General features: G+C 45.7%; 1 protein-coding gene across 1 annotated transcript in view; it reads left to right on the top strand.

The window, feature by feature from the left end:
• Positions 1–13,119, top strand: part of LOC117779157 (SH3 and multiple ankyrin repeat domains protein 2-like) — an 84,143-nt gene that overhangs the window by 18,609 nt on the left and 52,415 nt on the right. The window contains 1 exon segment of the mRNA XM_034615084.1: positions 9,572–10,007. Within this exon segment, the coding sequence (XP_034470975.1) occupies positions 9,572–10,007 (436 nt within the window).

Raw genomic sequence — 13,119 nt, 5'->3', positions numbered from 1 at the left:
TTTGTTTGCTTATAAAAGAAATAGTGTAGTTGTGTTGGGATCTAAAAATGTTTTACACCATGGACTGTAAAACAGGTGTCTCCATCGCCCCCCGGTGGCTGACTGCGGTATAGGTCATAAACCCCACCTCCTCCATGTTAGCAGATGGGACATGGACGTAAAATGAATTGTTTTTCAAAGATGGTTTCTGTGTTTCTGATCAGTTTGGTTTTTATTAGTTATTCGATGATATACAAACGGGCTGAGACGTCATGATTGACAGCTGACACTGACTCCTGATTGGTCGAGCTCCTCTACTCGATCACTGCTGCACAGACTCTAAATGACGTCACCAACAGAAGATGGCAGCGTTTGTAACCAGGGTACTTAGAGATTTTAAGATCAAATTAAGTGAAAATTAGATGCCAAAAATAAAAATGTATGCAATATGATATTTTTGAGTATTAAAGGGTTAATCTCCTTGCAGACTGCATTAACATGGAAGATGGTGAGTGTAGATAAAGTTTATGAGTTATTGTGTGTGAGCGGGAACGAGAGGGAACGAGAGGGAGGTGAGAAGACGAGGAAGATTTCACACCAACTTATAAAAATGGATGAAAAAAAAAACATTTTTTGAACAATTTCCAGGGTCTTTTTTCCATCTTGCTATTTTTTACCTTTCGTTGCTTAGTTGCCTCTTAATCACTGATGAAGATCTGGAGCAGCAGCAGACTGAGCTCAGACTTATCACCTGATAGAGACATAATCTTCTTTTACACCCAAACTAGAGCGACTCCGTATCAATCACCTTCAGAGGAGTTTGTCTTTCTGTTTCTCCTGTTGAGTCACGTCTCTCACTGCGTCTTCTTGCCAGTCGCTTTTGCACGTTGTTCCCAAGATGTAAAACTTACAACGTCACGCAGAGGAAGTGCAGCAGCAGCATCTGCTCAAGTGAAGAAGAAGAAGAAATTAGTTTCCATCACTGCTGATCGGAGCCAACAGAAACCTGTGTCTACTGTCATTTGACCCGAGAGGGAAAAATGCTGGTTTTCATTCACATTAGAAACAAAAACCAGGAGGTAGCAGGTTTTTAACCAGTGGAAAATGGGTTTTAGGTTCGAACCCAGTGAAAGAAGCACATTCTCAGATACTGTGGAGTCAGAGCAGCTCGGGGATTACGAGGCCTCGGGAAAATGAGAAAAGATGAACAGACAAATAGATAAATATAGAGAGGAGGACGGAGGAAGAGGAGGTTGAGGGGGAAGTGAACGGAGAGAGAGAGAAATCTAATCTAATCTAAAGATGTAATCCTGCAATCGGTGCCCTCTCTCATGGACGCCCCCCCCCCCCCCGCCGGCAGCCTCACACGACAGCGACCTGGTGAACGGGGCAGGATTACCCCCTAGACTCACTGTCGCTCACCTCCCTCCTCCCTCCTCCCTCCTCCCTCCTGCCTCCTCCTTCCTCCCTCCTCCCTCCTCCCTCCTCCTTCCTCCCTCCTCCCTCCTGCCTCCTCCCTCCTCCCTCCTCCCTCCTCCCTCCTCCTTCCTCCCTCCTTCCTCCCTCCTCCTTCCTCCTCCCTCCTCCCTCCTCCTTCCTCCCTCCTCCCTCCTCCTTCCTCCCTCCTCCCTCCTCCTTCCTCCCTCCTCCCTCCTCCCTCCTCCTTCCTCCCTCCTCCCTCCTCCTTCCTCCCTCCTCCCTCCTCCCTCCTCCTTCCTCCCTCCTCCCTCCATCCACACCGTGTCAGCCCCAAACCGTGAGTGAGCGTGAGAGGCGGGATTAGCCCCCCCCCCCGTGTTTGGACGTTTAGTTTGGCCCCTCCTCCTTCTTCAGTGTGGATTGTGCGACGTCTTCACTCCTCGACTCTCAGTCAATTGTCTCGACTACTTACAAACAAACAATGGACAACAACATGGAACACGACAGCTACACAACAAACGAGTCAGGACAGAAGAGAAGAAGATGAAGAATCTCTAAATAATGAAATCATGGAGCAGTGACGTCATGACTGAAAACTATTTGTTTTAAGATGGGAAAACTAATTTGATTAGAGCCTTTCACAGACGTGTCGATATCAGCGTTTTGTTTGCTGGTTGTATAAAAGTGTGCATTCATTTTTATATTTCACTTAATATACAAATTTGTATTTATGTTCTTAATTCCAGTTCTATATATTGTCAGCACACGTCAGCTGGAGCCGGCTCCATGTGATACCCTCAGAGGATTATCAGTGAAGATAATGATCCTTACCTCTATATCAGCACTGAAACGTTTTTACAACCTAATATAGTTATTGGCAAATCAAAAAACCATTGAAATGAGTTGTGCTGTGGTTTTCTGATGTTTTTCTGAAACCTGGAGCGAATTATTCAATCCGTGGTTTCATCCTCGTCACTGGAGAAGATGTGAGTTTGTGTCTCCAGAGCTGGAAAGTGGTGAATTATCTGGTCCTGCAATTTGTGGACGAAGTCTGTGCAGAGACAAAAGAAAGAAAAGCTGTGAAGTGACGTCGAGCGTGTGCGTGTGCAGCCTGACGTCTTTCATGCACTTAACGTGTGCAAGTGTGCGTGTGCAAGTGTGTGACCTATGTTGTGTAGCTAATGGTTAATGTAAAGGTCAGAGCGTGGGGTTACCAGGAAGTGACCACAGCTGCAGGTAACCGCTCCCACACTCAGGGGGCGTGTCCCCCCCGACTGAGACTGAACCTTTACTGTGAAATATCTCATCATTCAGTGATAAGAACAGAAACCAGTTTCATCCAGGAAAAAACTGTAATAGAAATAAAAGATACATAGTAAAAATAAAAATCAATAATATAATAATAATGATATGATATTATATTTATGTATAACATCAAGGATTTTGTTCTTTGTGAAACTTAAAGTTTAACTGAACGAGATTCTGCAGATTCTTTATTTTAACACAGAGACGGACTGACCTTCTGATTCAACACCAACACGACACCACGACTAAAATAATGACTTTAGAATCAGAAAGGTTGTCCAGTTTCTCAAAATGTCAGATTTCATCTGACGTGGACATAAACTCCGTCATCGTTAGGAGGGTCTGGGGCAAAATTATGAAATTATCGACCTGCTAATTCTACAAAGTAGCTTGACCACAAATGTAAGTTACTGGACGTGACTCATTGCATCATGCACTACACCCAATGCTTCGCAGATTAACTGTGCAGATGTTTTATGGTCTGTTCATTGTGCATGTTGTGGTATTTAACTGTAATAATGACTGTGAGCAGCAGAGGAGACAATGATACACAACATCTGGAGCGAAGAGAACAAAACAACTCATTTAAACGACTAATACGACACTAAAATGAGACAAAAACCACACACAGACACACACACACACACACACACACACACACACACACACACACACACACACACACACACACACACACACACACACACACACACACACACACACAGACACACACATGCTCTGTAGGAAATGAGTACAATAGATGAGTCCAACATGTCTGTTGTATTTCTCTCATACAGCAGTAAGCCTGTGTGAGGATGATTGACAGATGGGCGCGATTAGACCACATGCTGCCAGAGTGGCAGGGAGCACACACACACACACACACACACACACACACACACACACACACACACACACTCACACACACACACACATACGTGCACGTGACACATTCACAATCCACCACCTTCACACTCAGGATGTACAGTTTAGGAGACGCTGTGTTTGCTTCTTTTAAAACCTGCTCAGTCTGATTTGAACCTGAAAACAACATCAGAACTGAATCAAATGAATCAGTAGATAAATAAAAGAGATTCCTGTCACTCAGCAGGTTTCTCCTGCAGGAAGACGTCCACCTGTCAGACTGTGAAACGTCTCACAGGACAGAGAGGACGCCATGTTTATGCATCAGGATTTATTTTTACCTCCACAGAGAGACGCAGGTTAGAAAGACTGTGGACGGGACATACATCCCAGAATAAATCAACTAGAGACAAAGAGAAATTTGTGATTCGTGGTGAATTCGGTGAACAGCAGTTGTGTTAATACAACTGAAAAATGAAACTCATACATTTGAGAGCAGATCCAGGATTATTTTTGTGACTTTCTTTGAGATGTGACATTGTTTCACATTTCGGATCTTAATGAAACAATCAGACGTGTTTAGACGACGGATGTTTATGAGTTTGTGAGATTTGGTTGAGCAGACTGTTGAGTCTGAGATCTACTGAGTGACGTCCTGGTTTCCTTCATGAAACCTGATCAGTTGACTGAAGCATAAATCCATCGCTACAGGATTTTAAAATAAAGTGATTTTCAGCTGATTGAACTATCACAGGGATATCGTACTGAAAGTACTGAGAAGCTCGAATGTGTATTTTCCTCATCTATAACATTTCCACTCGTCTGAATGAAAGTAGTGAAACATGAAGGGGATCTGCTCTCACGCTGCATTATTGCATAGTTTATGATAACATATGCTTTGCGTGGAGCCATCTGCCTCGTCGGGGTCACTCCTCGTATAAACTGAATCAGCGTGCCGCCGCACTTTGAAGGGACGGGACGTGGAAACAGACACGTCGACCTTTAACAAGGCGCCGTTAGGCAGGACAGCGTGTGACCCGACGTCTTGGCACAGCGGCCGAGCACGGAATCAAACCGTGTGCCGGCAGAGCGAGGGAGAGAGGCATGATCATATGTTCATTACATCATACGACAGGCAGGTGTGTACGCAGAGCTTTAATGATGTATGGAGCTGAGTTGCCTAGCAACACAAAGGAGTTGTATCTCAGCTCGCTCGTCCATCGTTGGATCGAGATCTTCCCTTCGCCCCCCCCCCCCCCCCCAACAGCTGCCTGATGTCACATCCACGCCGGAAATTTCTAAATACGAACAAAAGAATAAATAAATAAAAATTCCCCTCATCACCCGCAGAATGAATCCAGATCAGAATCAGAATCAGTTTTATAATCTGAGTTTTAATCTGTCTAATAATCTGTGGTATAATGTATCAGCTTTGTTCTCTTGGTTGTGAGTACGACTCCAGACCCTGAGATCAACCACATACAAAAATAAACTGCATATGATTTACATACTATAGAGAATCTATCTATAATCCATCTAATGTATTCATGATGTTATTCTCATAGTTGTATGAATTATTCAGCGAGCACCAATTAGCACTTTTCATTCCACCTCCTCTCACAAAACCTTTACAGTTACAGGATGAGCAGCAGCTGAGTTTCAGAAAGAGAACTGGACCTTGGACACGTTGATGTTCCAGAGTTAAATCTTTGACCTAATGGCTTCATCCATGTGCAGGACTTTCTCTGGACTGGGAGACTGGGAGACTGGGGTCCGACCTCCAGATCCCTGGTTTGTGGTCGACCCACTGGCCCACAGCAGCCTCTGTGTCGTTAGTTTGGTATCAAAAGTAAAAGAATTGGTTTAAATCGGAGACGTGTTGTGAGTTTGAGTCCAGTCGATCTGCTCTGTGATGTCATCTGACGTGTGGAACCTGACAGGAGACGATTGTCTGGTGACGACGACGTCTTTATTACGTTTGGTTCAGAAACACAGATTTTACTTCTGTTCTCTGTTTTTTACTTCAATGTTTGTCAGATGAGGAGAATATATAATAATATAATAGATTTGAATGTGAAGTTGTTCTCAGAATCCTTATGAAAGTTTTCAACCTGTAAAACAACCTGTTCTTTCTTCTTATCTCACCGTCGTTAAGGGATCATTTGATTTGTTTTTTATATCCTGGCAACCGTGATCTCGTTCGCTATTTCTGCATTTGGCGTAATGAAATTTTTATTTGCCCTTTGTTTGCAGACTCTTTATTTCCACTCGGCTGTTTCGAGAAGAGATGATTTTATTGTGTGTGTGTGTGTGTGTGTGTGTGTGTGTGTGTGTGTGTGTGTGTGTGTGTGTGTGTGTGTGTGTGTGTGTGTGTGTGTGTGTGTGTGTGTGTGTGTGTGTGTGTGTGTGTGTGTGTGTGTGAGTGTTGCTCTCACAACACCTGAGGCTGTGATTGCTGCGATGGGAGAATCGTTGCTTTGCTGTTGCTCTTGTGCTGAAGCTGTTTAAATTGAGCCTTTGTTCCGACACTAAAACATTTTAAAAATTCATCTCATTCAGTTTTGTTCCTAAGAATTTTACGTGTGATTTGACAGTTTAAACACACAAAAGGTGTTGAGAAATAAAACTGATCTGTAGTAAAGGAAACTTTTCTCATTTGTAAAGTGAACAGCACTAGAGATGACAACCATGAACTTCATCCATAATCCTTAAAGCAATAAATACGTTATTAGATTTTACTTTATTATTTATACTTGATCCAGGAGGAAATGTGGGAGAAATATAATATAATCTTCAAAATAATTGATTCCCTCGTGTTTAATCACCTGAAAGTAAGAGTTGTGTTGTCGGTACCTCGGAGACTTTATGTCTCCTCTTCCTCTGAGTGTTCAACCACCATGGTCCTCATCGTGTGAATGTGCTGCTCATCGGCTGCTCCTGACTCAACTTCAATCCAACCAGTATCACACTGAACCATGTGACACCTCCATGATCATTATGGTTGTTATGATTGTTATTACAGGCTGACTGATGTATCTGCAGACAGGTCATTACAGATATAGTATCATCATCATCATCATCATCATCATCATCATCATCGACGTAGTCACAGTTGTCTCTTCAGCAGTTTTGCACACACAACCTTTCCCCCCCTCAACCATATTAGTAGTAGTTGGTATTATTATTATAATGATAATTATTATAAGCTCCACCTCGCAGCATCACGAGGACCAGCAACCCTCTCTCTCTCTCTCCCTCTCTCTCTCTCTCTCTCTCTATCTCTCTCTCTACCCCCCCTCCCTCTCTCTCTCTCTCTCTCTCTCTCTCTCCCTCTCTCTCTCTCTCTACACCCCCCCCCCCCCCCCCCCCCCCCCCCCCCCCCCACTCTCTCGAGGTAAAGAGACAGGGGGGAGGAGAAAGGGGGTGTGTGTGAGGGGCGGGGTTGTTGTATCCATATGAGTGTAATTGGAGGGGGGGGGGGGGGGTCGGGATCATGTGCGCAGCGCGCGGCTGCTCGTCTCCGCGGAGTCGCTGTCCGCGGTGCTGAAGCTGAAAGTCGGAGAAACAAAAAGTCCCGATGAAGATGAAGAAGATGATGATGATGTCGAAGATGAAGAGCACGAACCTCGAAGACAAGTGAAGAGCAGGAGAGAACATGAAGTCGATCATCAATGCCTTAAAGAAGGAAGGTAAGAATCCCGCTGCCTCTTTACGCACAGTTTGAAATCGTGCGCTTTGGCTCCAGCGTCAACTTCAGGTGGAGGTGGAGTCACCTCCTGTCTCCATCCTCCTGGTAGAAGGTGCCTCGCGTCGTTTGAGGATCTGGTTCTTCTTCACCAGGACGGAATCAGGTCTGCGCGTATTTAGGTTACAGGAATAATAATCAGAAGCATAAAAGAAAAGGAGGCGGCGCAGCGCTGGGGCCAGTTTGTAGGTCACAGAGAGAGAGGGATGGAAACGAGGCTCCGCGGCTGGAGGAGACGCGCACAGACGCGCACAGACGCGGGGACATGCGGTTCCTCTCACCCGCACCAACCCAGACAGGCTGACCATCTGCGCGCGTGTGAAACCGTGTTCCGGTCGCTCTGACTCGTTTTCTCAATGGAGACCGTGGAGCCTCCGGGCGAGAGGAGGCTGCTGAGGAATCTGGATCCTGTTGGAATCAATAAACACTGAAGCAGCTCAGCGTCACTGATCTGCTGCTGCTGCTGTTATTAATATTATAAGTCATAATTTCGTAAAGAAACACTCATCAGTGCCAGTAAGTAGCTTTTATTGGATTCATAGAGCTGTAGCATTGGGTTGCATGAGATGTAGCATTAAAGTGGCAGCTCAGTGTGAAAGTGTTCAGACGTGCAGGTTTGTCCCAAGTTCCATTAAAGAATCAGCTTTAGTGGCACAATATTGTTTTCTCTAATAATAAATCCACACGTCCCCCAGTGGTTCATCTGTGAAACTGATCTTTAAATGAATGATTTGCACCTCGTGATGTTTGAGATGTTGGAACCTCAAGCAGGTGGAAACGGTGGAAAGATCAGTGACTGAAATGTCAGATGACGAAAAGCTGGAGGTGACACAGTTTCTATCAGTGCACAGATAAGGTGACGGAGAATGTTGAGTGTAAATCAGGGAGCGTTCGGCTGAATTCTATTAAAAATGTGAGAAACCTTCTGAATTGAATCACTAGTTTAGTTTTTTCTAACGTAAAAAACCCAATAAAAAGCGCTAACACTCTGCGGCGAGCAGGAAATGGAAGTTATGAATCATCACCATTTTGCGTCACCGCTGACAGTGCTGTGCCACATAACAGTAATTTACCCATCTGTCATCTCACAGGCAACGCAGTGCATTGTGGGATGTTCATAAAACGTAAAGAATTTATTCCGTCTTTCTTTGGTTCCTGTGTAAGGTTTCTAACGAGTAAATAAAAGAAGACCAAAAGAAAGTGGAACAGAGCTGGAGGAGGAATGTTCTCCGGACTGTGAGGACCAGAGTCTGTGGATGGAATCAACGAGCTACAGAGAATCCTAACACCTCTGTGTTTTACTCAGCTTTAAATCTTCGTTTGAAAATATCTTGTGTCTCAGCGAATGTCGTCTGTGATGTAGCTGGAAGTTAAAGGATGGTGTGGAAACAACGCAGAAGTACTGTCAGCTCCCTCTGATGGAAGTTTTGAATATGACATTTCCCCCCGACATGTTTAACAATGGCTCGAGCTAGAGTTTGACTTTTAACGATGGATATGAAAAGAAACCCAACGTGAAAACGATCTGTACTGAGTGAGAGTTCTTCTTATATAACTCAAACACTGTTTGTGACATCATGGGTTTTGGTTCCAGCTCATCGACACCAAAAAGTCTTTGTGTGCAAGTGATTCAAAGAAGTGTGTGTGTGTGTGTGTGTGTGTGTGTGTGTGTGTGTGTGTTTAGCTGCTTGGAAACCACACACCACAGAGATGCATGCAAACAGTATGTGCTAGCTCATTAGCTGTTAGCACCTCTTCTCTTCATCAACACGTCAACGAGAGAGGGAGAGAGACAGAGAGAGAGAGAGAGAGAGAGAGAGAGAGAGAGAGAGAGAGAGAGAGTGAAAGAGAGAGAGACAGAGAGAGAGAGAGAGAGAGAGAGAGAGAGAGAGAGACAGAGGGAGAGACTGAAAGAGAGAGAGAGACTGAAAGAGAGAGAGAGAGAGAGAGAGAGAGAGAGGAGCCAATCATCAGTTACAGCTCAATAGTGTGAGTAAGGGATCGACATTTAGATGATGGATGGACGGACAGATAGATAGATGATGACCGAGACTTTAAATCCACGTCCGATGGGACCAGAAAAGAGCAAAGATGAATAAAAACAGTCCAATATGAAATGAATATAATTCTCTCTCTCTCTCTCTCTCTCTGTCTCTCTCTCTCTCTCTCTCTCTCTCCCTCTCTCTCTCTCTCTCTCTCTCTCTCTCTCTCTCTCTCTCTCTCTCCCCCCCCCCCCCCCCCCCCCCCTCTCTTGTGCAGTGCCTTTCCGTGAGGCCCCAGCCTACTCCAAACGCCGCCGGGGTCCAGCTTCCGGCAGCAGCGGAGGAAACAGCCAGTCTCCCTCGTCGTTGTCGGCTCCGCGGGTCCTGCTGCGCTCCAACAGCGACAACAACCTGAACGTCAGTCAGTACCAGCAGCAGCAGCAGCAGCAGCAGCTCGGTTCCCCCGGCAGCTGGGCCCCTCACCTGCAGCAGCACCACCCGCACAGGGCCCCCCAGCAGGGTCACTCGCAGCCTGGCTCGTCAGCGTTACACCGCAGCCTGTCCCCTCAGCTGCTCCAGCAGATGCCCAGCGGCAGCCCCAATGGCACCGTGGTGGTCCGGACCATGGGGAGGGGGGCGCGGAGCCGCTCGCCCTCCCTCAGCCGGCTGGGGGAGGAGGCTCGAAGGGCTATGGCCTCCCAGCGCCAGCCAAGGTGAGACCGTGCTGGAGACCTGTCTGTCTGTCCTCTCTCGGACTGTCTGTCTGTCCTCTATCAGGGTCAGAGGTCAGGGGTCAGGGGTCCGGCGTCAGAGGTGAACTCTGGGTCCTGACCTGCTGCCTGTTCACACTGATCTACAGTAACCAGGTTATTTAGTTCTCTGATTATGTCATTAACCCAGTTTCAGTGTCCTCATTCCTCAGAACAACCAGCACATGGTGTTTCCTGCTGGAACCAACTTTCTGTTTGGTTCGAAGTCACGTGAAAGTCGACCAGTCACGGTTCTTCAGACTGAAACATCTGAACAACCGTTGGTTGGAGCTTAATCAGGTCAACTACTGCTCCTGAAAGTGAAGCTGACACATGTGACACAGACCAAACCAAGGCAAAGATGTTTCTGTCTTTTCAGGTCTTATCTCACTGATGTTTCTTCAGTTTGGTTTTAATCAGTTATTTGATGATATAAAACAGGCTGAGACGTCATGATTGACAGCTGAGACTGACTCAGGATTGGTCGAAAGCATGTATGGGCGGGACCTCGATACTGCAGCTCCCCCCCATGATCACTACTTCACAGACTCTGACTTCACCTGACATCACCAGAACAAGATGGCAGCGTTTGCATCAGAGATTTATTTCTGGACAGTGGGAGGAAGTGGACACGTGTCGTCCATCTTTATTTTCGGTCTCTGTGCTTGAGATACTGAAGCAGGTTGAATATTATACATGAATATTTCAGCAGCTCTGTGTTTGAGTGCAGCCTCACAGGTGTAGGTTGGTGTGAATGTAGTTGTTTCGATGCTGTTTGTATAAAACCCAACCAGCTGCTGTTTGAACGGAGAAACCTCAGACACACGTGAACCTGAAAACCTGCACAAATAAAACCTGCACGGCCAGAGAGGAGTGAGGAACATCATTTAGCTTTTTCATGATCTGGTTGAACTTTGCCTTTGAGCAAGGCATTCTCCTGACAAGAGTTGAGGGTCGACAGCTCCCCCCCATGTGTGTTTCCTGGTTCTTCTGGGAAACCTGCCATTGAAAAGACTGTGGTCTCCTTGAGAAGCTGTGGTGGCCAACAGACACAGTGCAAGTTTGTATGTATGTGTGTTTGCTTTATGTACGCGTGTGTGTGTGTGTGTGTGTGTGTGTGTGTGTGTGTGTGTGTGTGTGTGTGTGTGTGTGTGTGTGTGTGTGTGTGTGTGTGTGTGTGTGTGTGTGTGTGTGTGTGTGTTCCCACCTCCACCGGGCTGACTTCATTCAGAAATGCCACCGCACGTCTGTGTGTATCCGTGCACGCTCCGTGTTGTGTTCATTTGATTGGTGAAGGATTAAAGTGTGACAGGCGTTAATCTTGGAGCAGTGTAACTGTCAATCCCGATTAAGACCCGTGCTCTCTGGCCTCTTCCTCCTCTTCCTCCTCCTCCTCCACCTCCTCCTCCTGCTCTTCCTTGGCAGATGGACACATTTGGACGCTCCCTGCTCGCACCAACACTGCCCACACTCTGTAGCTCTTCTTTCCTCCGTCCAATGTCGAGGAGACGAACACCGAGCGTTATAGCAAAGCTGCGAAGACCGAGCGGCAGAAAAGAAGCAGGACGAAGAGCAGAGAATGGAGGAGGAGGAGGAGGAGGAGGAGGCTGCTGAAGAGCTGAGAATAAAAGCACAGAATGAGGGGTTTAGAGCGAGGGTGGAGGGGACGGAGTCGAGGGAAGACAAGTGACGGAGGAGCTGAAAGACAGGGCAGGGAGACGGGGGAGGACAGTTGCTGCAGCAGGAACATGAACATCACTATCGTGTCTTTTGATGAACTTGACAATAAAAAGATACTTGAGGGGCTTGTAGAACGTGTGATGCTCCACAGAGGAGCTGTTCCTCTGGACCGAGGTGAAAAGGGACGAAACACAGTGAAGAACGACTTTAATAATCCTGAAGGCAATTTGGTTTAAGTTAATAAAGAACTACGGACATCAGTGAAACAATAAAACAGCATGAAAGAGCTGTTCTTTGAAAAAATACTAAAATGTATAATAAGTAAATCAAATAGTTCTCATGGCAGATTTAAGAATACGTGTGTTTTTCATGTGTCAAGTTCTAGAGGAATTGTCCTGTAAGGTTAAAGACCGTCTGGAGCTCTGTGTGGAGAACATGGGATGTGTCCCTCATAACATCTGGAGCTCTGTGTGGAGAACATGGGATGTGTCCCTCATAACATCTGGAGCTCTGTGTGGAGAACATGGGATGTGTCCCTCATAACATCTGGAGCTCAGTGTGGAGAACATGAGATGTGTTCCTCATAACATCTGGACCTCTGGGTCACGTGAAGTTTCCTCAGCAACCATCTCTTTGGTCTTGGTGATGTTCAGCTTGAGCAGAGATTTGTCCGCCCGCTCTGTGAAACGATGGAGGTCCAGGATCCTGTTCAGACCCTGAGAGGACGACAGGACGTCCGGTTGGGATCGATGCTCTTGTGGTCGTTAGTGTAGTCGCACGTGTTCGAGTTGAACTTCTCCTGATCTGCTTCTCGAGGATTTAGAAGAATGTGACTCTTCAGCCTCCAGCTCTGATTTGACAAACACTCGTTGATGATCCTTCAATCTGTCGTTCAGTGAACGTCTCAGAGCTAACGATAGATTTATTGATCAGGTGATGATCAGCTCTTTGTGTCACTTTGAGTGTGTCTCTTGTTTCTGACGCTCGCTGCACTGAAGAAAAAATGAATGAACCAGAAAAGTGATAGTTATGAATCAAAGGATCTTCGTTGCAGCTCGATTTTCACAAACTCAAATTCAGAGATGAAACTTGATACTCAAACATTTTGATAATCAATTCATCTTTTCTGTGTTTTACGAATCATCTCAACAGTCTGAGTATTGATATTATAGACTATATATAATATAATAATAACTTTATTTAACAGCTGTTACAAAGTGCTTCACGAAGAAGACGAATAAAAACAAGAAGCTTCATGTTTTTACGTAGATATAAGGAATCAAACAAGTGACGTCTGTTTCATTCTGTAATGATTTGTACAGTAGAGTCATAATCAGGTCTAGACAGTTACTTTGCTCTAACTTTTAAAACCTTTATTTTGATTCTTCAAACATCA

Source organism: Hippoglossus hippoglossus, chromosome 3, assembly GCF_009819705.1.
Source record: "Hippoglossus hippoglossus isolate fHipHip1 chromosome 3, fHipHip1.pri, whole genome shotgun sequence".
NCBI classification, from domain to species: domain Eukaryota; kingdom Metazoa; phylum Chordata; class Actinopteri; order Pleuronectiformes; family Pleuronectidae; genus Hippoglossus; species Hippoglossus hippoglossus.
Note: the sequence above shows the minus strand (reverse complement) of the source record. Positions and strands in the feature narration are given on the sequence as shown.